At 41.6% G+C, this 27,238-nt stretch overlaps 1 protein-coding gene, 1 long non-coding RNA gene and 1 pseudogene across 6 annotated transcripts in view; 1 reads left to right on the top strand and 2 right to left on the bottom strand.

Moving 5' to 3' along the window:
* Nucleotides 1–27,238, top strand: part of CTTNBP2 (cortactin binding protein 2) — a 172,562-nt gene that overhangs the window by 141,999 nt on the left and 3,325 nt on the right. For all 3 annotated transcript variants that reach the window (NM_001195311.1, XM_042248274.2, XM_060414347.1), the window contains 8 exon segments: nucleotides 11,007–11,159; nucleotides 11,332–11,519; nucleotides 16,042–16,220; nucleotides 18,534–18,733; nucleotides 19,094–19,276; nucleotides 23,920–23,983; nucleotides 25,208–25,340; nucleotides 26,650–26,751. In NM_001195311.1, coding sequence (NP_001182240.1) covers nucleotides 11,007–11,159; nucleotides 11,332–11,519; nucleotides 16,042–16,220; nucleotides 18,534–18,733; nucleotides 19,094–19,276; nucleotides 23,920–23,983; nucleotides 25,208–25,340; nucleotides 26,650–26,751 — 1,202 coding nt within the window.
* On the bottom strand, nucleotides 14,270–14,349 carry LOC114114639 (U6 spliceosomal RNA; annotated as a pseudogene).
* LOC121819401 (uncharacterized) overlaps nucleotides 16,557–27,238 on the bottom strand; it is a 32,661-nt gene continuing 21,979 nt past the window's right edge. For 2 of the 3 annotated variants that reach the window (XR_006059629.2, XR_006059627.2), the window contains 2 exons: nucleotides 24,552–24,607; nucleotides 16,557–21,357 (listed from right to left, as the gene is read on the bottom strand). This is a non-coding gene — a long non-coding RNA (uncharacterized LOC121819401). The remainder of the gene's footprint in view (nucleotides 21,358–24,551; nucleotides 24,608–27,238) is intronic. The other variant, XR_009600407.1, reaches the window with a different exon arrangement.

Below are 27,238 nucleotides of genomic sequence, written 5' to 3' on the forward strand. Positions count from 1 at the left end.
GGAGCCCCGGTGACACTTGTAAAAGGCATTTATGTACGTGTCATCGCATCTGTTCTACATCCTGTGTCCTGTTGATAAATTATCTGTTTGAAGTGTGATATATAATTGGCACTAGAGGATACCAAAGGCGGGGGGGGCAATCCACCTTAGTGAAACTATGGTATCATTGGTGCAGTTTTGAATTAATTGCACAGTGGTAATAAGTGATTGATTTTTTAGTAAATTTTATTATTCGTGAATTCTGTACAACAAAGCACCCCTTATTGTTGCACCTGGGGTGCACTGCTTTCTCCACTTCATTCTTAGTGTGCCGTTGACCAGCACTTTGCTAAACACAAACCATGCATTCATTAACTGATTTGGACTTCCCCAGTGGCTCAGCAGGTAAAGAATCCTCCTGTAATGTGACATGGGTTTGATTCCTGGGTCTGGAAGATCCCCTGGAGTAGGAAATGACAACCTGCTCCAGTATTCTTGCCTGGAAAATTCCATGGACAGAAGAGCCTGGCGGACTACAGTCCAAAGGGTTGCAAAGAGGCAGACGTGACTAAGTGACTGAGCACACTCAGTCTCCACAACAACCCTATGCAAGTTGGGGTTTTTCCCCACTCTGAGAGAGTCTAGTTTAATTTGTCTGAAGTATGGAAGGGGCACCAGCATTTTAAACAGTTTTTTTACTGGAATTATAGTTGATTTACAATGTTGTGTTAGCTTCAGGTGGATAGCAAAGTGAATCTGTTAGACGCATACATGGATCCACCCTTTTCTTTTTTTAGTTCTTTTCCCATATGGGCCATTATAGAGTATTTACTTATTTTTGGCTGTGCTGGGTCTTCATCGCTGCGTGCAGGCTGGAAATAGTTGCAGTGTGAGGGCTTCTCCTTGTGGTGGCTTCTCTTGTTGTAGCTCACAGTCTCTAGTAGTGGCTGCAGCTCACAGGCTTCAGCAGTGGTGGTGCCCAGGCTTAGTTGCCTCATGGCATGTGGGATCTTTCCTGGCCAGAGGTCAAACCCATATCTCCTGCACGGGCAGCTGGACTCTCAAGCACTGGACCGCCAGGGAAGCCCCTTGAGTTGGTATTATTATCTCCATTTCAAAGGGGAGGAAACAGGCATAAAGAGCTTCAATAACTTGCCACAACTACACAGTGGCAGAACCGTGATTTAAACATATTAATTAATACAGCATTTTCATGAATTCCCCTTCTTAGGCTCCAGAGCTTAACACCCCCATCTTCAGCACAGGCAGAGTCAGTATGACCCTGTAGAGCATAAATGACTAGTGAACCAAAACTGGAATGGAGCAGCCTCTGGTCTCTATGGGCTTACAGCCTCAGAGAACCTGGGAGAGAGGTGGTTGTGAGCTGAGTTAGGATGCAATAAAGTGCAAATTCAGGTCTCTTCTTTAGGGCAAGGGGTGATTCTCATCTTTGGACCTGTGATCAAGGGAGATATCTTGTAGCTGGTGACCAGGCTGGGGAAGATGGAAATCACCACGAGTTCCTAAGCCAAGAAATATGATTGAGAGGCAGTTTCGAGGCAGGCTGAGGAGTCCACAGACATGGAAGCACATTTTGAGGATAGGAAAACACCAGAATCTGAATGTTGCCGTAGTACTCAGGCGACTTTGCCAGAGATAGTGAGAGTAAGTGACAGAAAACTGTCTTCTCTGACAATACTGACAAAGCTAACGATTATTACGCTTTGTCTCTGGTAAGCCCTATTTGGGGCTTCCGTGGTAGCTCAGACAGTTAAGAATCTGCCTGCAATGCAGGAGACCCAGATTCAATCCCTGGGTCAGAAAGATCCCCTGGAGAGAGGAATGGCAACCCACTCCAGTATTCTTGCCTGGAGCATTCCATGGATAGAGGAGCCTGGCAGGCTACAGTCCATGGGGTCACACAGAGTCAAACACAACTGAGTGACTAACACACTTAAGCCCTATTCTAACGTCCCTGGTTTATAAGCACTTGAGACAAGAGGTTAAGTGCTGGCTCATGGATGCCGCAGCGAGGACACAGCAGTGCAGACTTAAACCAAGCAGTCAGAATCCTGAACCTGACCTGAATCACTGCCTGCTGCTGCTGTTCCTCAAAAACTCATCTGTGCCCCCCATTTCCCTCCCTTCGTTTTATAGCAAAAACCCCCTACATTTTTCATTATTCAGTCTTTCTTCATTTCAGAGTAAGAAGTTAAAACATTGTGTGTCTTGTTCTATCAGGGTAAACAGCAGTTAGACTGAACTCTGCTCTAAGCTTAGCTAAAAAAAGAAAGCTGAAAACAGTGAGTTAGGTTAAGAAGGATGCTAAGGTGACCAGCTCAGCGTTTCTAAATCTTTGAGGAGCACCTTCCTAAAAATAACTCTTCTTCCTAATTTCCCAATTTGGTGAGTCTCTTGGCCCCCACACTTGGAACTCAGGTCGCTTTGGCAGACCTGAAAACCTAAATGCCCACAAGTGCCGTTAAGCTACATAAAGGGGTGGAGCAGGCTGGTGGGGGCAGGAGGGAGGGAAGCCTGTCTCTGTCTCCATGAGAACAGCAGCTCTCAGCTCTAAGCGGCTCAGTGGAGATGCAGTTTCACGGGTTTTGTGACTTGCAGGAAGAAGCAAGAATCCTAAGTTTTTCTGTGAAAATTTGGGAGTTTGTTCTTCAGTGTGTTTTCAACTATCTTAATTTTTTTTATTTTTTTTTAATTTTTACTTTATTTTACTTTACAATACTGTATTGGTTTTGCCATACATTGACATGAATCCACCAGGGGTGTATACGAGCTCCCAATCCTGAATTACTATCTTAATTTTTAAAGTTATGTTAAGACCATCTAGAACCCCCCAGGTCCTCTGATTCACGGAGCACTCACTCCTGGCGCACAGCCAGTCCACGGTCATGCCCTGCCAAGTGGGCCCCAGTGTGCCTTTTTCATCCATCCCTGTCGGTGCCATCTACTTCATGCTTGCTTTTACTCGGTCTTGTCTACTTGCCTGTAAGTGGCTGCTCTTCCTTCCTTTTCTCCTCCCTGAACAGCCGTCACAGATCCCCAGACCTCTGATTAGAAGCTCTTTGTGATTCCTGTCCATTTTTCCATCACCCACCGAACAAAGTCAGTGCCGCTTGGTCTTCCATTCTAGGACATTGTTCCACTTAATGTGTTTGTTTGACCTTTTTTAATTTTTTGAGATATAACAGTAAGTGCAAGGTATACAGTGTGTTGATATGATACCCAAATATTACAAAATGATTACCACTATATCATTAGCTAGAATTTCCATCTCCTCATATAATTACCATTTCTTTCTTGCACTGAGAACATTTACTGTTTACTCTCATCAATTTTCAAGTATATAATAAATACAGTATTAATCCCCCAAACTTATTCATCTTACAGCTGAAAGTTTGTATCCTTTGACTGGTATCTCACTTCCCTCACCCTCCAGACTTCGACAACCTCCATTCTACTCGGTTTCATCAGTTTGGCATTTTTAGATTCCACATACAAGTAACATCATGCAGTATTTGTTTTACTCTGTCTGACTTACCTCCCCTAACATAATGCCCTCAAGGTCCATCCGTGCTGTCGTAGACAGCAGGGTCTCTTTCTTTCTCGTGGCTGAATCATATCCTGGTGTTTATGTACGCCACCTTTTTGTTATTCATTCAGCTCTTGATGGATGGTTAGATTGTTTCCATATTTTGTCTCTTGTGAATAATGCTGTGGTGGACACAGATGTGCAGATACCGCTTCAAGATTCTGATTTCCTTCCCTTGGGAGATATGCCCAGAAGTGATATTGCTGGATCATATGCTACTTCTGTGTTTTAGTTTTTTGAGGACCCTGCATACTGTTTTCCATAGTGGCTGCACCAATTTATATTCCCACCAACAGTGCCCAAGGGTTCCCTTTTCTATACATCATTACCATTTGTTAACTCTGTTTAGTGATAGCCGTTCTAACAGTTGTTAAGTGATATCTCATTGTGCTTTTGATTGACGTGGATTGGTGCATTTCCCAGATGGTTAGTGATGCTGAGCCTGTTTTCATATACCTGTTGGCCATTTGTACATCTTCTTTGGAATATCTGACTCTTTTTAAAAATAGATATCTAAGCTCCAGCAGAATATAGCATTTCTTCCTCACATGTCCTTTGCTTTTCTACTCTCCACATCTTTGTATATTCTGCAGCTTTCACCTAGAATAAACACACAAACTTTGGTTTCGCCCGCCCCCTACACACACACATATCATGACTGCCGCATGGCAGGTTCCCGGTAAAGTACTGTGTTGTACAAGACTAGTTAAAATAAGACATGGCAGTCCCTGTTTTAAATACTCTGAGGACACCCCAAATAAAGGCTTGTCTGATCTCTCCAGATATGACAACTACCTCTGATGAAGAGCAGGAAGCTTTGTTTACCTCTGTCCCACCCAACTGTAGTCAAGGCATTGAGGCTTATTTGGGCTTTTACGTTCGTCCCACACACACAGTATGAGCTCCTTGAAGGCTAGTAATGTAGCTTTTTCTTCTATTTCACTTTGTACACTGATTGCCAGTAATTACTTGTTGAGTGAGTGGCTGAATCTCCTGTTATAAGAAATAGACAAAGAAAAATGGAATGTTAATCATACTTAGTTGTCAGCAAGTAGAAGAGCTTGCTTATAGTGGAGCTAGAAAGAAAAAAGAGAGTGTAGGAGTTGTTGAGGCAGTCCTTGATGACAGGGCATAGAAACAGAATGAATTGGATTTCCAAAAGGTTTTCAAATGATAGACTGAGTCCAAAAAATCTACTTTCTTACAGGAAATAGTATAGCATCTCCAAATATTAAAGGACTTTTATTCTGTATTTGGCTCAGTAATTTACAAGTATCAAATATCCTCTTTTTTTTTTAATAGCACAAATAAGACACAAACACAGGGCTTCTACCTGCTAAGACCGTGAATGCAGTTACCGAAGTTAGCAAGCAGAGCGTATTGTAGGCTCCTCATTCGCCTTCGTCCCCACATCTAGGCAGTCCCCGTTCCTTTTGAATCTGCTTCCCATAGCTCGTCCCCACCTCCTGCTCTCCAGTCCCCCTGCCACCTGTCATCTCTTGTTCAAGGGACTGTGGCACTAACCCCTCTTGTTCTTCTGCTCTCACCCCTTTCTGAAGCCCTCTGCAGGCTTCCAGAGGGCTCACCCTAAAACGTAAAGCTGCTCATGACAGTTTCCTACTGTTATACTCTAGCGTCACCAGAATAGACACTGGCGGTCTCTGCCTGTCAAGTCAGGAGCGTTGCAGTCTGGCTTCAGGTCTCTGCCTCGCTGCTGTCCGTCCTCAGCTCCGGGAACTCCGTCCATTGTCACGGCAGTAGGACCCACTGCTCTCGACAGGTGGCCAATGAGGAGATCATGGAGAAGGTACATTTCGAGTAGATGAGGACACCAGGAGCTCCTGAGGCAGCACCAGGGAATCGCAAGTGAGCCAGAGGGAAGGATCTATGGGCAGTGTGGTGTCACTGAGTGTGGTGCAGAAAGCCCCCAGCAGGGAATTTTCTTTTGTGGTGAAAGAAAAGGTGATGGAAAAGGACAGAGTAGAGAAGGCAGAGATCTGGGTTAGAGAAAAGGAGCTTCAAGGCTATTCTACTTAAGCTTTTAGAATACTAATGGGACAGAAAATGTCTATCCCCTAGTCTCTCTCTTTTTTAACCAAGAAAGGAAATTGATTGAACACCATGACTGCCATATGAGGAATGTACTGATTCATAAGGCGTTCTAAACCTATTCCTAGTTTTTAACCTTTTTTTCTCAAAAAAAAAAAAAAAAGGTTTAAACTACGAAGATTTAGCTGGGGGTAAGAATGTTGAGCTTTCCTCTTCCAATGGGCACAGCACATACATTTCCATATATGTTCCTCTCTGTGACTCTGTAGAAGAAAGCCAGTGAAAAGAGACAGAGGATGAATAAAAGAAGTGTATGAGCAACAAAATACGAGGAAGAATAGCAGATTTTTTAAAATTATTAGTTTTAAGGATCTGAAACTTACATGGATTCTGAAATGGTGCCGGTGAAGAAAGGAGTGTAGAAGAGAAGACAGTTCAGGAAGAATGGCATGGCACTTACACCTGCAATGGGTATTTTGTTCATTTTAAAATAACATCTTCCTTCTCGTATTGGCTTTCGTGAGAAACTGTCATGTCACATGACTCAGTTATTTGGTAAGGAGGGTGTGAACGTGTATTAGAATTGGGTCCAATTTCTCCTCAGTATAAGGTATTGAGTTAGGTTAACAAGACAGATACTTTTTTAAATTACACATGACAGGAGTAGTAAGAAAAAAAAATTAAACACTCAATTGATAATTTAAAACAATGCTTAGAATTCCTGAGAAAACTTTCTACTTCCAAAGAAATAAAGATGGAATTACTGTAATAATATCATATATAATTGAAGTCTACATAAGTGAGATTTCCTCCTTGGACCCTGCATTGCTAGAGGCTCTTTGCAGACCTTTTCCTTGCTTCTCATCTGGACTCAGAGCATCATCCCCACAGAGCCTTGTTTTAAATGGACGGTGTAAAAGATGGGCCATGTCCATCCCCAAAGAGGAGAGTGTGGACTTGGCCACACCTTAGACATGAAGTAATTTGGGTTTAACTATAACTGTGATATGTTATTTTTAAACCAATGAGTCTTGCTGTAGAACTTAGCTATCCAGAACTTTGCATACAAGGGTGTGCAGAACTGAACTATAGCCCTGAGCCTAGCCAAGGAGATATCTGATTAAGATTACTGATCTCTGAGGAGGAGCAGAGATGATACACCTACAAAGTTAGAAGAAAGAAGGACAAAAAGAGATTAGTTTCAGAAATGGGGTTTTGAATTAGTAGAGGACAAAGGAAATTTAAATGGTCAGCTTTCCCACAATAGGCCAGAAGAAATCTCCAGATATAACATGTCATGAGTAGCCATCTTGTGTCTCCATAAACTCTGATCAAAGGCTGAATAATCCTTCAAACCCAAAGGTGTGATGAGTTTTTGCTTCTGTAGTTGGTTAATATTATAGAAATGAATCCATGTTAAATAACTTGAACTAGACATGCTAGTCTAATTTCACAACTAAAGTGAAATTCACATTTGGACGAACTTGTTAGGATGTTGAACTTAAGTGGTCAGATAGAGAAGTAAGGAAAATTGAACACATGCAGCCAGGAGTGTTGATGACAAAGCTTTTCACCAAAAAACCACCCAGTCTATTTGACCTGGGATCGATACCTGAGGGGAGACTGATGTCAACAAAATTGAGATGGAAACCCAACCCAAGTGTTTCGAATAGCACCCCATGTACCTTTTGTCTAGGACACAAGCTGTGCGTTAAATATGGGATAAATTGAGTCACTCACTATAAATACAATCCTTGCTTATGGTCCCGGGAGAATGAGTTGGCGTCTTTTTCCAGGAGATCTCCTACAATCCTATAAACGCATTTATCTCCAGCTTGAATCCTTCCTTGCTGCCTCCCTCCTTCTGGTCCAACCCTGCTGGACATCTCAGGAGAGATGCCTCACTCATCAGACACTCAGGCCTGAGACATAGCCCATCGCCACTGTCTCAAGTGTGCTCCCGCTCATGTGCCCTCTGCCTTCATTCACTATGTGGCTCCTCCTCCGGTGAGAACTTCTGAGTTGCCTCTGATACTCCCTCTCTGCCCCTCTCTCAAGACAGTCAACCAGTGAGCTTTGTCATTGTTCAGTCACTGTCGTGTCCAACTCTTTGCAACCACATAACTGCAGGATGCCAGGCTTCCCTGTCCTTCACTGGCTCCCAGGGTTTGCTCAGACTCATGTCCACTGAGTTGGTGCTGCCATCCAACCATCTCAACCTGTCACCCCCTTCTCCTCCTGCCCTCAGTCTTTCCCAGCATCAGGGTCTTTTCCACTGAGCTTTGCTGACTCATCTCAGAATACCCTTTTGTTCTGAGCCTTGGCCCTGGAGCAGGCTCCCGTTAACCCCTGTCCTCACCTCAGCAGTAGGAGCCTGTGGATGTGTTCTCTTGTTTCTTTATTCTCCCATCAATTTTACTCACCAAAGCAAGATCTCAGAGGAGGAGCCAAATCGTGTTTCTCCCTGCCCTTAAAGACTTCCACTGATTCCCAGAGCTGGTAGTTCCTCCCTTTTCAGCATGACATCCCGGGCCTCCCACTTTTCGTTTGTGGCTGGGTTCTGAGACTTCATTTCAACCAGTTTCATGCAGGCTGCACATAAAACACCAGTGCCCCAGGCCCAGCCCTGACCGACTGTATCAGACCTCTGAGGATGGATCCCAGGTGACTGCAGAGTGTGGCGCAGAATGACGACACTGCCTGCCACCCTGCTGCCCACAGAGGGGGCTCCTGGATTCCACCCCACTGACGTGGCTTTGCCCCCGAGCTCCCAGCCCATCCTGACTGGAGGCCTGGGTCAGCTTTGGGCTCGCCTTCGTGCCACTCTTGGAACTACTCTAACCTTAGTTTGAGGTTCCAGTCCCTTCAAGGACTGAGCCCTGCCTGGAGTCCATTCTTCCACCTGTGCCATTTCTTAAAACTAGAAAGCCTTCTTCTGATCTGTCAAGATGCCATTCTTCATAATGGGTCCAGTTTAAAATGCCACATTCCCCCACTTAGAATCAGTCACCTCCAGCACTGTGCCGTAGTGCTTAGCACAGTACACAGGGCAAGGGGGCAGTGGAAGACATTGTTGAGATGCAATTACATGTTCCTGTAGGCACGTTCTAGCTAGACGCACAGCTTCAAAGCTACTAGAACTAGCCAAGCACTTCCCTGGTGGCTCAACGGTAAAGAATCCGCCTGCCAGTGCAGGAGATGTGGGTTTGATCCCTGTGTCGGGAAGATCCCCTGGAGGCGGGCATGGCAGCCCCACTCCGGTATTCTTGCCTGGAGAACCCCATGGACAGAGGAGCCTGACAGGCTACAGTCCACAGCGTCACAAAAGAGTTGGGCATGACTGAGCAACTAAATAACAACAAATTACATGTTCCTGTAGACGCGTTCTAGCTGGACGTAGCAGCTTCAAGGTCACTAGAACTAGCTGTACACTTAATCCAGATCAAGGAAAAACTGGAGACCTTCAGTCCTCAGTTACAGAAAAACAGATATGTAAGCCATTGAACCTGTCTTTTTTTTTTTTTTTAATCACTGGGCATAAAGGATTTGTTAGCTTATCATTATTATTTTTTAAAAAATATATAGGTTTATCGTGTACTTAGTGGCTCAGTCGTGTCCGACTCTGCGACTCCATGGACTGTAGCCTGCCAGGCTTCTCTGTTCATGGAATGCCCCTATGCAAGAATGCTGGAGTGGGTTACCATGCCTTCTCCAGGGGATCTTCCCGACCCAGGAATCGAACTGAGGTCTCCTGCATTGCAGGCGGATTCTTTACCAGCTGAGCTGGTAAAGCCATCATACTTCCATAATAAGTGTAGTTCTGAAATAACATTTGACCCTGAGAAGCACAGAATGTGTTAGCACTCTTCATTGAACAGCCGTGTGGAGGGGGATGGGGCACATGCCGAATGCTGGCGTACCCACCCCCACAGACAACTCGATGGAGAGGCAGCTGGTTTTGATTCTGGTCTTTTAGTTTTTAAAGCTTTATAGCATCCAGAAAAGTTATTTCAGTCTCAGAAGAGATTAATTTACAGTGTTCAAGGAGTTCTCTTGAAAGTGACAATGCATTTGTGTGTATAGTAACACGGAGGCGGAATGGGTATAATGTACTATCATAAGTGTTTGCAAAAAGTGGAATTACTTGACAAAATCACCGCTGAGTATTCTAAATTGATCTTTTCTCAAGGTTAATTTAGCCAAGACTTGGGCATCTTAGAATCTTCTAAAATATTAAAAGGTGATATAAATTTTTTATTCATTGCTATCTAGCAAGTATTATAGATGTATTTCAATTACCGTATTAACAACATTTGAGTGCTTAGCAGGTGCCCAGGCAATCTTTCAGTTACATTTTATCTACTGATTTGCCTAATACATATAATAATAATCCTGCATTTATGCAGTTCAGGCCCCCTGTCTTTAGTGTGAGGACCCCTAAAATAAGAATCACAAGACCCAGATTGTGGTCCTTCCTTATTGCTGTTTCTGAAGCCTTGGTCAAATCTCCTTAACATCTCTGAGCTCTATGAAATGAAAGGAGGGATCTGCTTGTCTCTGAGGTACTGTCTCCATAATTTTATGAACATTTTACACATGTGTAATTTAAAGGATTAAATTTATTAAAATAAATTTAAAGGATTCAATCCTCATTGAAGGATTTTGATCCTTTGTATTCTGAAATATCCATCTATAAAATACATACTACCTATTTTTATAGATCAGTGAATAATTTAAAATAAAATGATAATTTAACCACTGACCAGGTCACAAAATAGAACATCTCTAGCTTCCAGAATGGGCCCATGTGCCCCACCCTTGTTCACAAACCCTTCCTTCTAGAGGTAGCCACTAGTCTCGCTTTTGTAATCATTTCTTTGCTTTTTAAAAACAGTTTTACTATCTATGAATTCCTAAAGTATATGTTCATGTTTTAAAGTGTATGTTTCATGAACTCTAAATGATGGTGTCATATTGTTTGTATCCTTGTGTGATTTGTTTCTTAATATACCGATTGTGACAGTCTTCCATGTGGCTGCTAGTAGCTACAGTTTGTTCATTTTCAAATCCATTGTAGGAACATACTTTCTATTCTGTTGTTGGTGGACTTTGGATTGATTCCGTTTGGGATCTGTTATGGAACTAGTTAGTGTTGGATCGTTCTGTATGGGGGTGTCCTCAGCTGTATTCAGTAATTTCAAACTGTTTCCCAAAGTCTTTGTACTTTCCCAGCCATGTCAGAGCACGTTGCCACATCTTTGCTAACATGTAAACTTTTGCAAGTTTGTACATTTCTGTCATTTTATGTTTTAATCATTGATCATTTAATCATTGATACATTTTAATCACTGAATTTCTGTTTTGACCCTAGCATGTCTGATCCCAGTGAAACAATCTCCTGCTAACAAGAAAATCATCATCATCTTAGAGAACTTGGAAAAATCTTCATTGTCTGAGTTACTGGGGGACTTTTTGGGACCTCTGGAAAATCACAGCACTGAAAGCCCCTGTACCTTCCAAAAAGGTAAAGATAGATAGTAGAGAGACCACCCCAAGAAGCCAGCTGCTCTAAGAGCTTTCTAATCTCTCTGTCCCCTGGAGCACATTACACTTCATGGCCATCTTTCCTTCACTTGTTTGCACTTGTTCCCTGCTATGGTGTCCTGACGTTGGACTGCTGCTTTGGTTTGTTTTAGGAAACGGAATGTCTGAATGCTACTACTTTCATGAGAACTGCTTTCTGATGGGAACAATCGCCAAGGCCTGTCTGCAGGGCTCCGACTTGCTGGTGCAGCAGCATTTCCGCTGGGTGCAGCTGCGCTGGGACAGCGAGCCCATGCAGGGGCTGCTGCAGAGGTTCCTCAGGAGGAAGGTTGTGAATAAGGTAACAGACCACACGCAGCCCATTGTTGGGAGAGGGTCCTTGACATTCCCCTGGCATTGCTGTCAGGCAACCTGGGCTTGAGCTGTGCCACTTACTGTGTGGCTTCTGACAAGCAGAAATTGGGGATAGGCAAGGGTCAAGTGGGGCTTCCCTGGTGGCTAAGACAGTAAAGAATCTGCCTGCTTTGCAGGAGATATGGGGTTGCAAGAGACTCGGGTTCAATCCCTGGGTCAAGAAGATCCTCTGGAGGAGGGCTTGGCAACCCACTCCAGTATTCTTGCCTGGAAAAATCCTTTAGACAGAGGAATCTGGCAGGCTGCAGTCCATGGGGTCATAAAGAGTTGGACACAACTGAGCGACTAACACTTTAAGGATTAAATAGGATAATGTATGTAAAACTCATAGCAGTACCTATACTATATTAAGTATTTTTTTAAAAACAAACTGTTTATAATAGCCAGAACATGGAAGCAACCTAGATGTCCATCAGCAGACGAATGGATAAGAAAGCTGTGGTACATATACACAATGGAGTATTACTCAGCCAATAAAAAGAATACATTTGAATCAGTTCTAATGAGGTGGATGAAACTGGAGCCTATTATACAGAGTGAAGTAAGCCAGAAAGAAAAACACCAATACAGTACATTAACACATATATATGGAATTTATTTTTTTAAGTGGTTATTTATTTTTTAATTTTTATTTTTACGTTATTTTACTTTACAATACTGTATTGGTTTTGCCATACATTGACATGAATCCGCCACGGGTGTACATGAGTTCCCAATCCTGAATTTAGAAAGATGGTAACAATAACCCTGTATGTGAGACAGTAAAAGAGACACAGATGTATAGAACAGTCTTTTGGACTCTGTGGGAGAGGGAGAGGGTGGGATGATTTGGGAGAATGGCATTGAAACATGTATAATATCATGTAAGAAACAAATTGCCAGTCTAGGTTCGATGCAGGATACAAGATGCTTGAGGCTGGTGCACTGGGATGATCCAGACGGAGGAGGGAGGGGGTTCAGGATGGGGAACATGTGTACACCCGTGGCGGATTCATGTTGATGTGTGGCAAAACCAATACAATATTGTAAAGTGAAAAAAAAAAATTAATAAAATTTAAAAAAACAAACAAGCAAACAAATAGACATCCCTGATGGTTCAGGGTTCAGACTCTGAGCTTCCAGTGCAAGGGATGCAGGTTTGATCCTCACTGGGAAACTAATATCTCACATGCCATGTGGTGGGGGCCCCCCTCCAAAAAAAGCAGATAGGTTTTACTGTTTTAATTAACCATTCTCAAGGGGTCTCCCTGAGTTTAAATGCTGAGACTAGATTAGAAAATTAATCATTCTTCTTAAGGAAAAGCTACTGTTTCTTTGGAGCCTTCATTAGCCATCTACTCAAGCTAGTTTTAATATTTGTTACATTGTGTTATAGTAACTATTAAAAAGTCATATAAAAAATTAGAAATCTCTGTTGACACATTTTTAAGAAGAATAATCACTTTTAGTGATTTTTCATAGTAAATATTCTGCATTCTATCAAAATAACAAAATTAATTTAGTACTTACCAAATTGAGCACATTATTCTCTAAAGTCATATTCTTAAATTAAGCCAGTAGCTAAGTGTCTGGGTGGATTTGAAATAAAAGAGCTCTATTTAGCAAGATTTTATTGTTTAATCCTGCACAGTGGGCCACACTTGGAGGACAGGATCTTTATTGTATCAGCAGAGGAGTTTAAGCGGTAGGTAATACGACACCCCACTGTTAGCTGCTTCACACACAAAAAGAGGCTTTTTTCCCTTACATAACCAGATGCCTCGCAGTAGGTGTTGCTGATGTCCATTCACACCTTCGTGATGTCAGGTCCCAAGTCTGGGTGAATCTCTTGGCCTCTCTTCAGGACTGCCTGGCTTCTGCAGGGCTTCAGGCGCCACACCCTCACACAGACTTGTTCACAGGCAGGGAGCAGGATGCCGCGCTGTGCGGAGAGGGAACTTAGGCTTCTTTTGCCTCCTTCTTATCAGGGGGGACAGCATTTTTTTCTGAAACTCCCAGAATCAGAAGACTTCCCCTTAATGGTTCATTAACCAGAACTGGTTCCATGCCCACCCTTCTGCCATAGACCTTGACTAGAGCTATCTTCCCAACACCAGAGTGCTCCACCGAGTTCCTGAACAAAATCTCTGGGTCTGTTGTGTTAGAGCATGTGAATGCACATGCACTCATAGAGGAGGGCTGGGGGAGGGTGGTGGAGGGAGAAGGGTGCGGCGGGAATGCCTTTGGGACTTCAGTGAACCGTCCCTACTAGTGGTGATTTCAATTAGTACCTGAAGTTCCTAATTGAATCAGAAATCGTCTGCCCCAAGCTCTGCTAAAGTCAGTTTCCTGATCATAAATCTATGCTTTCATGATCTATTATATGACCTCAGCCAGTAGGAAGAAAGGGGTGATAAAGACAGTCATGGATTTTGTAGCTTTTCAAATCATTGATGCTTCCATTAACTTTATCACTATTAATAATTAAATCTTACTGCTAAAAAGCTCACCTAGAGAACTGCAAAAGATACCAGTATTTTTCTTAAAGACTTTATTATTTTTAGAGCAGTTTTCGGTTTACAATAAAATCGAAAGTCCTCAAATAAGCATAGCTTCCCGCATTCTCACCAGAAGGCTGCATTGTTCATCAAGGAGGAACCTGCACTGACACAGCAGAGTGCCTGGTTTATCTAAGAGAAGAGCGTGGAGTGCTTCGCGAATTTCTGTGTCTTTCTTGCGCAGGGGCCATGCTAATCTTCCTTGAAGTCTTTCCTAACCCTCTCCCTCTTCCGGCTGTCTGGTAAACATAGTTTGAAAAGGATTGATTTTACTTATTTTGAAAGGAAAGGTCTAATCTTCAAGCGCTACACTTTCCTCCATTGTGCCTGCGGATGGGCAAGTGGGGTGTGCTTAAGGAACAGAAAGTGGGGAGGAAGGGTAATGTGTTTAATTTTCCAGGAATCACTTCAAGTAGGTTAATAAAGTGGATTGCTGGGGTAGGTGTACAGTGGGAATAAAGACAACTGCAAAACAACGGAAATCGTGTAACTGCAGATGGAACCAAATCTTTGGGGCGCTTAGAAGCACACTGGCATGTGATCAAAATTTCTTCTTCCAGTTTCTCACAGGAATAAAAGTAAACAGATCTTTTTTGGAGAAGACAAAGCTTCTAGTATTTAATAAAAAATAATCGTACCTTCTTTAGTAGGAAATTGAAAGCAAAAGAAAGTGTTAGTCACTCATTTGTGTCTGACTCTTTGCAACCCCATGGACTGTAGCCCACCAGGATCCTCTGTCTGTGGAATTCTCCAGGCAAGAATACTGGAGTGGGTTGCCATTCCCTTCTCCAGGGGATCTTACCCACTCAGGGATCGAACCTGGGCCTCCTGCATTGCGGGCAGATTCTTTACTGTCTGAGCCACCAGAGAAAGCCAAGGAAATTAATATTCACCTATTAATTGTAGCCCATGATCTCATTTTCACTGGAAGACTATAAGAGAAAGTGGGAGAAATAGGATCCTCTTTTGAAAAAAATGGGATATTATAACAGATCCCAAAGCCTCGTGTGACAGTGATGTCACTTTAGTGAAGCTGCTACAATCACTGAACCACTCTTGCATTTTTCTCTATGCCAAATTCTATCCCTTGATGTAGGATATTCAAACATTCACATATTATCCTCAGTCTTAATATCATAGTTCCTTGGTAAAGTGGAGATTTACATGAATGTGTTTCTTATAAAAATAGTTAATTGCTATATCTTACTTTTAAATATTTGAGAGATTTCTCTTCATAGTATATTAATCTTTGTCCTTTTGTGAATCCTCTGTAGTACCAAAAAGGGACTCTTGTATAAGATATAATTCTAAAAAGAGTTGCTCCCATTCAACCATGTGTGTTACACAGTATTACTTAAATGTTTCACATTTTAAAATTTGAAAACATATCTTCATGTTAGCAGAGTGGTTTACATTTTAAGTTAGCATTTTAGCTGAGACTTCCCTTCTAGGGAAATTTAAAATAAGACAAAGTGAACATGCCATAGGTTCCAATATGCCATCTTACCACTTATCCATATTAAAATATTTAATGCCATTTTTATTTCATTTATTCAAAATCCTTTTTTGAAGACCTACCATTTGCAAGTCCTTGGGAGATATTCTGTACACGTGTGAAAAGTGATTTCTGCCAGCACTGATTTTAAGAATTCATCCAAGTAGGACACCGCATCCAGGGTGTCTCGCTGCATCCTTTCATTCGATGCAACAAACTGCAGATCCGTATCTCACGCTAACGCACATCACAAGGTGTGTTATTACCTAACCCCTTTCACCCACCCCAAGTGAAGGTGAGACTAGATGAGGCTACAGTTTTAAATTTTTGTAGCTTTAATTTTGAATGGTTAGAAACAAAAGGACAGTGAGCACTGTTCTAACCCAAGCCCCTGTCTTCCTCCTCTCTGTCTGCAGTTCAGAGGTCAGGTGCCCTCTCCCTGCGACCCCGTGTGCAAGACGGTCGACTGGGCCCTGGCTGTGTGGCGCCAGCTCAACTCGTGCCTGGCCCGCCTGGGCACACCGGAAGCACTCCTCGGGCCAAAGTATTTCCTGTCTTGTCCTGTAATCCCAGGGCACGCCCAAGCAACAGTGAAGTAAGTGCCATTGGTCCTTCTTTGCCTTTAAAGTATTTAAAGTAGAGCCCTGGCCAGTCGGGAATGGTGGAGAGTGAGAGAGCTATGCCACTCCTGTTGTCTGCGTGGGACGTGGAGCCCTGCCCTCTTGTCAGAGGACGACCATGACTTGTGTGTTGGGCAGTTCCTAAGGAAACAATTTTTGCTAAGACTAGATAGATCATAGGTTTCCTCTGTTTTCAAAACTCTCATCAGATCCATATGTGGCTTGCTGTGCAGTGTCTCCTGAGGAAGGCCCACATAAGAAATTCAGTCAAGTACCCTGTAACCAAAAAAAAAAAAACCACATTCTACTGATGAATTGAAAAGCTTGCTCTTTTATTAATGATACTTATACACTTACATGAGTAGTAGCTGAGATGGTAAAGAATCTGCTTGCAGTGCACGAGGCCAGGGTTCAATCCCTGGGTGAGGAAGATCCCCTGAAGAAGGGAATGACTACCCACTCAAGTATTCTTGCCTGGAGAATTCCATGGACAGAGCAGACTTACAAACTTACTATATTTTCCTTTGTAGCTGCTTATAAAAATAGACATACATATAGTAAGGTTAATGACATAGAATATCAGGAGGAAATTGAAAGGAGGAAGGAATTTGTCACCATCCGACTTCCTTAGTAAGGGTTCTGTGAGTTGCTGTTAGATTTGATTCTGTATTTTCTGGCATCCTGGGCAGAAATCTATTTTGGAAAGAGAGGGATTCAAGTAAAATGTCTTCCCTATTGTAACACAAACTATCAATTTAATAACAGTTAATTGAGGGAGGAGTACTGTATTAAAAATACATAGTAATTTCTTGTTAAAAAGCAGTATGTTTATTCATATAATTACCCGATTCTCTCAGTATCATGGTTACATCTGAGCCTTTTTTTCCCCTGACATCCAGAATCTCAAGATTCTTAGGAGCCATATTTGGCTTTTCCTGTCTGCAGCACAGTCACTGTCAAAAACTAGAGGCTCTGAGACTGGTACCCTACCTGCAAGCTGACAGGTTAGCCTGCTGGGTGCAGGATGCTGGGTCAGAGGCCCCTCCTCATCACTCAGAGCACAGCCAGAGCCCTGCACTGTCGGCAGTGGTTTCCCCAGCTCCTCAGGTCCCACAGGGAGATGCGTAGCAGCCCAGGTGGATGCTGGCTTTGGCGGCAAAGCTGTGGAACTACGAGCTTGGGAATCACCCCATCTTCTAATCGGGGATGCTGGTAAATCTGCCCACCCTTTGCCCTGGAAGGAACCATAACTTTCATCATCCTGGTCAGGAAACAATCTGCCCTCTGCTCCAGAAGGAGACATTATCTCTCCTTCCCAAGTCTGTGTACACTGCTAACATCCTTGAAAAGACAATCCAAGACAACAGCTGACATGAGGATACAGAAATGCCATGGAGACTTATCTCCCAACAGCCGTATTAAGGGGCCGCCTTTTAAAGTTTTCTCTTTTAGCCAAAGCTTGTATCTTTACCTCCTCAGCACCTTTGGGAGTAACTGTTTGCTCTTTTTTTTTTTTTTCTTCCGGAATTACATGTCACTCTACATTAACAGAGAAACTTGATACTAGGTAATAGTTTTAACAGTTCCTATTCTAGGTGATGTAGTTTTGTCTACAGCTTTTAATGCTATTAACTGTGTTTTAATGCTACAACAAAGTATAATCTTTTTTGAAGCAATTTTGATTGGCATTGAGTGCTCTAAATTTCAATTAAAGTCCTGCAGCAGCTACAGCTATTAATGCAGAGTCCACCTGAGGCAGTGGCTGGCTGACCCCATCCCCTTTCTTCAGGGCTCAGCTGCCATGTGTAGACACCAAGCCCCTGCAGAGCAGGAAGATTTTATTTGCCAGTGATCATAAAATGTATCCCAATTGCAGAAATACTAAAACATATGTATCTTAGTAAGGAAAGTGGCAATTAAGCTATTTAGACTCAGACTTTCAGGAAATCTTTTTCCCCCAGATTTTTTAGTCTGTAAAGTTTTCCATGTATGTTTCCCTTTCCATGTATTTATTTGTGCATTCGTTTATTCAGCACTCCAGTGCTCCAGGATCTTATAAAGAAAATCAGAAACAGGTAAACAGTTTCATTAGAAATACACTGTTATTTGTAAAGCACATTCAAACTGTTTTGGTGTTGGATAATTTCACTTATTCCAAAACAACCTGGGAAAGGTAGCCTAGCCATAGAAACACTTGGGCTTTGTTCAGGGTCTTCAGCTCTGTCCCGGGTAGAGTTGTGTGTGATTCCTGGGAGCCTGGGTCCTAACTGTGAACTCTCTCTTGGAAGGTGGATGTCTAAGCTATGGAATGCTGTCATTGCACCCAGAGTTCAAGAAGCAATATTGTCAAGAGCCTCTGTGAAAAGACAACCTGGCCTTGGGCAAACAACTAAAAACCCTAGCCAAGGGCAGCAGGCTGTGGTTAGAGCTGCTCTCAGCATTTTGCTTAATAAAGCTGTTCTGCATGGCTGTCCCCTCCAGAGAGCAGGTATGTGGGTTTATGCTGGGAGGAGAGGAAATCCGCTATTATGTAATGCTTGCTTGAACTGGCTTTTAGGGAACTCTATTTTCTCTCTGTAACGGGTGAGATTATCTCCATGTAATGGATGTTGTACAGCACTGCTTTAAAACTAACTCACTTGCTCTCTCTTAATTACTGGCTTATGTCTAAATACCAGACTTCAAAGTAATGTTTGCTGGTTGACAAACCCTTGCTTGGGTATACTAGGCCCCCGATTTTTGAAGAGGCTATTTCTTTAAGTGTTAGAAATGTTGGATTTTGCTTGACTCTGTGCAACTGCGCTCTTGCTTCTGTCCTTCTGGCAAAATGTGGTTAATGTTGTTTCAGAGCTGGACCAGCATACAGCTGATTTCAAAGGAGGAAGCTTCCCTCTGTCCATAGTTTCAAGTTACAGCAGTTGCAGCAAGAAGAGAGAGAGTGGCGCCTGGAGAAAGGTGAGCACCAGTCCTCGCAAGAAGTCCGGCCGGTTCTCGTCACCCACCTGGAACAAGCCAGACTTGAGTGAAGAAGGTAAGGGGGCAGGCATGAGACATGTGTACCCATGAGGTGCTTTCTGAATGCCAGTGTGCTTTATGTTTATCACTATGTATTCAACAAAGCAAAATTTTGAGGATTTCAATGTGTATTTTTCATGGAATAAAGCATGTGGTAGGTACATTCCACAAATAGTTGAGAGTCTCCTACCTGAAAAAAACAACCATTCATACTAGAATTCTGAAATTAAATTTATCTTTACCATGTTAGTGATCATCTGCTTTTTAGCAATTTGATTTTCTTGGGATCCACACAATTATATTTATGTAATAAAAGCTGATACATAAAAAGAAAGAAATATACAAATGTGCATTCAGAAGTGAACCTTAAACTTTTAGAAGTATGTGTTATTTGATCATAGACATATTTAATACCAATTTAAGGTGTTTATAAGTGAGTCAGCTTTACATATTTCTTCCTACATGAGATGTATACCATGTACCAAGTTTTCTTCTAAACGCTAGAAATAGAGCAGTGAAAACAGGAGATAAAAATCGCTCCCCCACAGAGTTTCATTCTAATAAATTATTAGACTTGTTCCTTTTGGCCTTGATACTAGGATAATCAGTTGTTTAAATATCCTCCCTCAGTTCAGTTCAGTTGCTCAGTCATGTCTGACTCTTTGCGACCCCATGGACTGCAGACGCCAGGCTTCCCTGTCCATCACCAACTCCTGGAACTTATTCAAACTCATGTCCATTGAGTTGGTGATGCCATCCAACCATCTCATCCTCTGTTGTCCCCTTCACCTCTTGCTTTCAATCATTCCCAGCATCAGGGTCTTTTTAAATGACTCAGTTCTTTGCATCAGGTGGCTAAAAAGTATTGAAGTTGCAGCTTAGCATCAGTCCTTCCAATGAATATTCAGGACTGATTTCCTTTAAGATGGACTTGTTGGATCTCCTTGCAGTGCAAGGGACTCTCAAGAGTCTTCTCCAACACCACAGTTCAAAAGCATCAATTCATTGGTGCTCAGCTTTCTTTACAGCCCAACTCTCACATCCATACATGACCGCTGGAAAAACCATAGCCTTGACTAGACGGGCCTTTGTTGGCAAAGTAATGTCTCTGCTTTTCAATATGCTATCTAGGTTGGTCGTAACTTTTCTTTCAAGGAGCAAATGTCTTTTAATTTCATGGCTGCAGTCACCATCTGCAGTGATTTTGAGGCCCAAGAAAATAAAGTCTGTCAATGTTTCCACATCTATTTGCCGTGAAGTGATGGGATCAGATGCCTTGATCTTAGTTTTCTGAATGTTGAGCTTTAAGCCAACTTTTTCACTCTCCTCTTTCACTTTCATCAAGAGCCTTTTTAGTTCTTCTTCAATTTCTGTCATAAGGGTGGTGTCATCTGCATATCTAAGGTTATTGATATTTCTCCTGGCAATCTTAATTCCAGCTTGTGCTTCATCCAGTCTGGCATTTCTCATGATGTACCCTGCATATAAGTTAAATAAGCAGGGTGACAATATACAGCCTTGACGTACTCCTTTCCTGATTTGGAACCAGTCTGTTATCCATGTCCAGTTCTAAATGTTGCTTCTTAACCTTCATACAGGTTTCTCAGGAGGCAGGTCAGGTGGTCTGGTATTCCCATATCTTGAAGAACTTTCCACAGTTTATTGTGATCCACACAGTCAAAGGCTTTGGCATAGTCAATACAGCAGAAATAGATGTTTTTCTACAACTCTCTTGCTTTTTTGATGATCCAGTGGATGTTGGCAATTGGATCTCTGGTTCCTCTGCCTTTTCTAAATCCAGCTTGAACATCTGGAAGTTCATGGTTCACATATTGTTGAAGCCTGGCTTGGAGAATTTTGAGCATTACTTTACTAGTGTGAGAGTTGAGTGCAATTGTGTAGTAGTTTGAGCATTCTTTGGCATTGCCTTTCTTTGGGATTGGAATGAAAACTGACCTTATTCAGTCCTGTGGCCACTGCTGAGTTTTCCAAATTTGCTGGCATATTGAGTGCAGCACTTTCACAGCATCATCTTTAGTGTTTGAAATAGCTCAACTGGAATTCCATCACCTCCACTAGCTTTGTTCGTATCCTCCCCTAAAAGATACCATATTTGAGTAAGAATGGAAAGATGTTCCCACCTCATATGCATTATGGATTTCTGATACATGTAAATAACTTTACCTCTTCAGGAGCCCCTTGTACCCCACACTGTTCTAAATGGCAACTCACTCTAGTATTCTTGCCTGGAGAATCCCATGGTCAGAGTTGCCTGGCGAGGTGCAGTCTATGACAAAGAGTCAGACGTGACTGAAGAAACTCAGCAGGCACACACACGGCAGCTTTACAGCAGTGCGGCTCCTAAGTAATATGATGTCTAACATCCTAGATTTCTTAAAATAGAAACAGTTGCTTTTGTTACCATATTTTTCATATGGAAGATTGTATTGATTTTTAATAAAAACTAATGTGATTTTAACTATATCAGTACATGCCAGAGTTGTGTGATTACCCCAAGTATGTGATCATAAGTTGTGACTTAACGTCATGTAAGTAATAAGTTTTAAAGTAATTGAATGGATAGTCACTGAAAAAAATCCATAAACTCTCATTGTAAAGGTAAGTGTTATTTATAATAGGATACATTCTGATCTCCAAGGCTTGCCCTTACTTCCTAAAGTTAGAGTGTTTGCTTCAGGGAATAAAATCATTAGACGGTAGCCCCCCAATAGAGCAAAGAGACTCCCTCAGCTGGCTTTCTGTAACAAGGATTATACCTGTTTATCCTTTGAAAGTATCCAAAAGAGCTCGACAATGAGGACTGTCATCTCCATTTACAGATGACAAAATTAAGACTCAGATCCCCTTGATCACCTGCTCCGAACCACTTCTCCTACAAACAGGGGGTTCTGCAATCCATGTTTTTGTTTCTAATGAGTCCAGTGCTATTTTCTTCAGTCTTTGCCACTCATAATAAGGACACCTATGCAGGCTCTCCACTGTGTTACTTCCTAGTTCATTAGAATTCCTGTAGGATTCAGGACCAGCTGCTCTCCTAAGTGAGTACCGAAACAATAAGCATTGTCAATATATATTGCAGTACTGTAGACTTGTCAGACAAAATCCATAAATATGAACTTCAAACAGTATTATGGAGACAAATCTAACTTGGAAATATATATTTGGCAAAAAGCTGAATTATAAATTATTTTAAGTTTAAATTTGTAATATTTATTAGTTGCAGAACTAGTGGATATAGCAAATGTTCTTTCAAACATGAAAACTTAATTGTATGCAACCATGGTTTGACATCAACATAGAGATTTATAAAATGCATTGGCCAGGGTTTAGGTGAATGAACCACTGGTTGGTTAACAACCAAAGGTGGACATGCTTCTAGTTTTGTTTTTATTTTTTATAATAGTCACTTTGTCCAATAATTACACTTCATACAAAATTATTACAACAATGTTTGGGTTGATATTTTTGGACATCATTGTTTTAAAAAATACCAAAGTAGAACTCTCTTGCATTCCATGCAGACCACTAGGGAAGCTCATAAAACTTGATAAAGACACAGCCCTTTTCTGTCCTGACCTAAACCAAGCTGAGATGATGGTCACTGCTTCTGGAGGGCAGAGTTCAAGCTTAGGCACTTCCATGCTAATTAGGGGAAAGCTACTAATTAATGCTTTCTGACAGTAAAGACAAAAGTGTGGATGAGGAAATGTAGAGACCTTCTGATGATCTGCTTTACCAAATTCGACAGACTTCTCAAAATCATTCTTTAGAGATAATCTATGTTAGCACCATTCATACAATTTTAGAATCTACTCAGAAACAACTGTATTAATGCATTTATAAAATGTAGAGTATTATAGAAATAGACATTTTGAATCTAAAATGGTTTAGTGTTTCTCAAACTTTGGACCATAAGCCACAGTGAGAAATGTATTTTAAAGCCTGACCAGTACACACAGACCTATGCATTTGCATGTCTCTGTAAATGGATACCAACTTGTATATTTACGACATATTAGCTGTGCAATCCGGTGTTCCCTATTCGCTCTGTTTTTTTTTTTTAATGGGTTGAAATTTGCAGTTAGAAAAACACTGGTATGATAGGCAGCATTTGTTTTAATGCTGTGACTTTTTGTTTACTTTTCCTATTTAGTTTTCTGTAAAATGCAAAGCAATCAAAAGTTAAGTTTCTATACCACTAAAGCCACCTGCACTGTAATACATCATGGGGCCCACACATCAAAAACTGTGTTGGGTCTACACAGTCAGGATCCCTTGGAAGGCAAACAAAAGGATTACCATCTTCAAAAGGCAGGTACTAACTTCTTTTAGGCACTTGGAGAACAAAGGCCTAAGGTTGTGGGGACTTGCCTGGTTGGAATAGGATCCATTGATGAAAGTGGAGCTGAGGATTCCCAAATTGAGCCTCAGGTGGTGTGAGTTGTACTGATTTTAGTCATAAATATACATGAGGTCGTTGCTTATTCCTTAGGCTTCCACAGGGCCTCAAGAGATGGATTTAATCCAAAAACAATATGAAAATACATCAGAGTCTAGAGACTATTTCTTTTAAATACAGAGTTCACGATGCACAGGGACATTCTATGGAAATGACTACATTTTTTTTTCCTTAAACAGGTATCAAAAGTAACACTATATTACAGCTGAATTGTAACAGGAATGCTTCGCTGTCAAACCAAAAGTAAGTTTCCCTTGCAGATTTAACTCATAACAAACAGTACACATTCTCATCATGTGTGTGCTAAGTCACCTCAGTCTGGTCCAACTCATTGCAACCCCATGGACTGTAGCCCGCCAGGCTCCTCTCTCCATCGGATCCTCCAGACAAGAACACTGGGGTGGGTTGCCCTGCCCTCAGGGAATCTTCCAGACCCAGCAATCCAACCCTCACCTCTTATGTCTCCTGCATTGGCGGGTGGGTTCTGTACCACTAGCACCCCCTGGGAAGCATTAGTCTGTGAAACTATTATGCTGTGAATAGAATTTTTTAAAAAGCAGTCGAGGTAATTCAAAGGCTAGTATTAAGCTGAAATCGAATGAATGAAATCTAAAAAAATACAAAGCCTATTTTGCTTTTAGATGGGTGAAAGATTAGAAATATCATTGACTTCAGTTTGTATCAAGTTTGATAATTATTATTAATACAGTTCACAAAGATATGGTAAAATCCTGTATCTGTGAACTTTTAAACAGGCTTTAGAGGACTGATGATTTTAATGATAGAGTTACAGAAACATAACATGACTTACTTTTTTTCCTCATGCTGCTGCTAGGGAATTGTCGATTATGCTTCCAAATTTGTAAACTGAAATAAAGATTTATCATAGAATAAAAATGCTTAGCTAGTTTGTAAATAGGTCCCTAGTCTAGCCACTAAAGGGGGTCAATAAATCTGTCGCACGCTTGTTTGAGCCAGGCCCACTGTTAGATCTGCTGTATTCAACAGCCTAGACAGTATTTGTTATAACCCTATGATGTAGCATAAGGCATTTGATAGAAGGGAACCCAGGAACTGAGGTGTCGAGTCAACCCATGGTCACGTTGCTAATAAAACGTGATAAATTCACCTTTACTCCATTGTCACGCTGCCCCCACACCAGCGTGTTTAGTGTCATCCTTGGGGACAGAGAAGGAAAGGGAAGAGTAAGAAGACTGGAATGTTGTAAGTCAAAGTGGATTTCTTTGTGTAATAAAATTGTATCCTATTGAGAATTCTGACTGGGAGTTACCAAAATCGGACAGGAATGGGTTGTGGTATAAAGTGACATTTATGGATGCCTTTAAAGGATGTTAGAAACTTTTTTGCTCCACAAATCCCCCAGAAAGGTGTGGGGTCTAGGTTTCCATATTGGAAGTTAGATGGTTACTCTGGGTTTGAAAAACTCTTTTCTGAACTCTGTGGTAGGTCTTTAGAGAATGATCTGTCATTGACATTGAATCTGGATCAAAGACTGTCTCTGGGTTCGGATGATGAAGCAGATCTTGTCAAGGAACTTCAGAGCATGTGCTCTAGCAAATCTGAATCTGATATAAGCAAGGTAAGCAGGACACAGCGGGGAGGGCATTGAGTGGCTCCCCCAGCAGCAGACAGACTTCTTTTGGAGCCACATCATAGCTCTTTCCCTGAGAGAAATCCCTTATCAAATAGCATGACTAATGCTCCAAATCAAAACTTCCATTACCTTGCTTAGAAAAGTCCTTCCTTCCAAAAAAAAAAAAAAAAAACCCACTTACACAAGGGAGCTCTATTTAGCACAGCTTCTCTGAAAAACCCAAAGTGAAAGTTGCATGTGTTGTGTTACCACAAATTAAACCAATACCACCTTTTCCTTTCCATAGTCCTACCTTTGGCTGTCACCAACAGTAAGAGCAGGACAGCAGACTTGCATTCTGCAGAGGGGAACAACTTTACTTATAAAATACGAAAAATAAGTGGCCTGTGTAATTTGTTTAAACTGTGAAATTTGAGATCCAAAGATGGAAATCAGTGACCCAAAATCTTGAAGCATTAACAGCATCAAGTTCAACCTGTTTTTGCACTCTGATATCTGCAGCGGTTTTTTACCAGGCTTCCTTGATAAGTGCCTTTTGCTTGAAAGGGAGCAAAAGAGGGTAGTTATAACTTGTGCAGGTTCTACCGCAAAACTCACCTGTTGTATTTGGACAGTCTACTGCTGCTGCTAAGTCGCTTCAGTCGTGTCCGACTCTGTGCGACCCCATAGACGGCAGCCCACCAGGCTCTACCGTCCCTGGGATTCTCCAGGCAAGAACACTGGAGTGGGTTGCCATTTCCTTCTCCAGTGCATTAAAGTGAAAGTGAAGTCGCTCAGTCGTGCCTGACTCTTAGTGACTCCATGGACTGCAGCCTACCAACCAGGCTCCTTCATCCATGGGATTTTCCAGGCAAGAGTACTGGAGTGGGGTGCCATTGCCTTCTCCAGGACAGTCTACTAGGGATAAAGAACTCACTAGCTTATTTAATCTTACTGGAAGTGAGTTGAAATAGTTAACACTGGAAAAATAAGGTTACAATGAAAAATCTTGCAAATGTTAAATCCTTTCATTTTGTGCCAAGTATTTTTTTTTTTTAAATAGGGCTTATCTGGTTGTCTTTTGACTTTAAAAGACCTTTTTTTTTTTCCTTAGAAACTATGTCTCATGCATTTGCTGTTAGTTTCACAGGTAAGCTTAAAGTCCTTATGTGAGCATTTCAGGACCTAAGCTTCTGACAGTAAGACAAGGACCACACGTCTCACTGTGGGTTTTCTGCAGTGACTTTACATCTTACCTTGAGTATGTCACAGTTTACCTGTGAAAACATGACTTGATAAACTGTGTATTTTCCAGATTGCTGATTCCAGGGATGACTTAAGGAGGTTTGATAGTTCAGGAAACAACCCTGTGTTTTCAGCAACTGTTAATAATCCAAGAATGCCAGTGTCACAAAAGGTAAGTGTCCCTTTTCCCTCCAAAATGGGACAAAGAAGGATTGTTGTGAAATTGACTTTACAAATCTTTCAATGTGCATTACAAAGTTACTTTTACACTATAGCAGGGATATAATCAGGATAAAGGTGTAAGTGTTCACTAGGTAATCAATGTTAGAAAAAAGTATTGTTCGGCTAACAGCTTGAAGGAATCACATAGAAAAGCATTACTTTTCCCCCCTTTCTATTTGATGCCAAAAAATTGGATTCCAAAATTTTTACTCTCTCTTCTATTTGTTTTCACTAGTTTATGCCAAACCTAGAATTAATGTAACGCCTCTCTTCTCTGCTGTATTTTAAAATGGAACACTGAATTTCTTTTGAGCACCATTTTCAAAAACGAGTTAATGCTAAGTGATAACAGAAAAACCTACACATACATAAAAATTTCCTCTGATTTACTTGAACTTCCCATACCATGCATGTTTCAGAGACAGAATGTCCTTTGC

This window comes from Ovis aries, chromosome 4, assembly GCF_016772045.2.
Source record: "Ovis aries strain OAR_USU_Benz2616 breed Rambouillet chromosome 4, ARS-UI_Ramb_v3.0, whole genome shotgun sequence".
Lineage (NCBI taxonomy): Eukaryota > Metazoa > Chordata > Mammalia > Artiodactyla > Bovidae > Ovis > Ovis aries.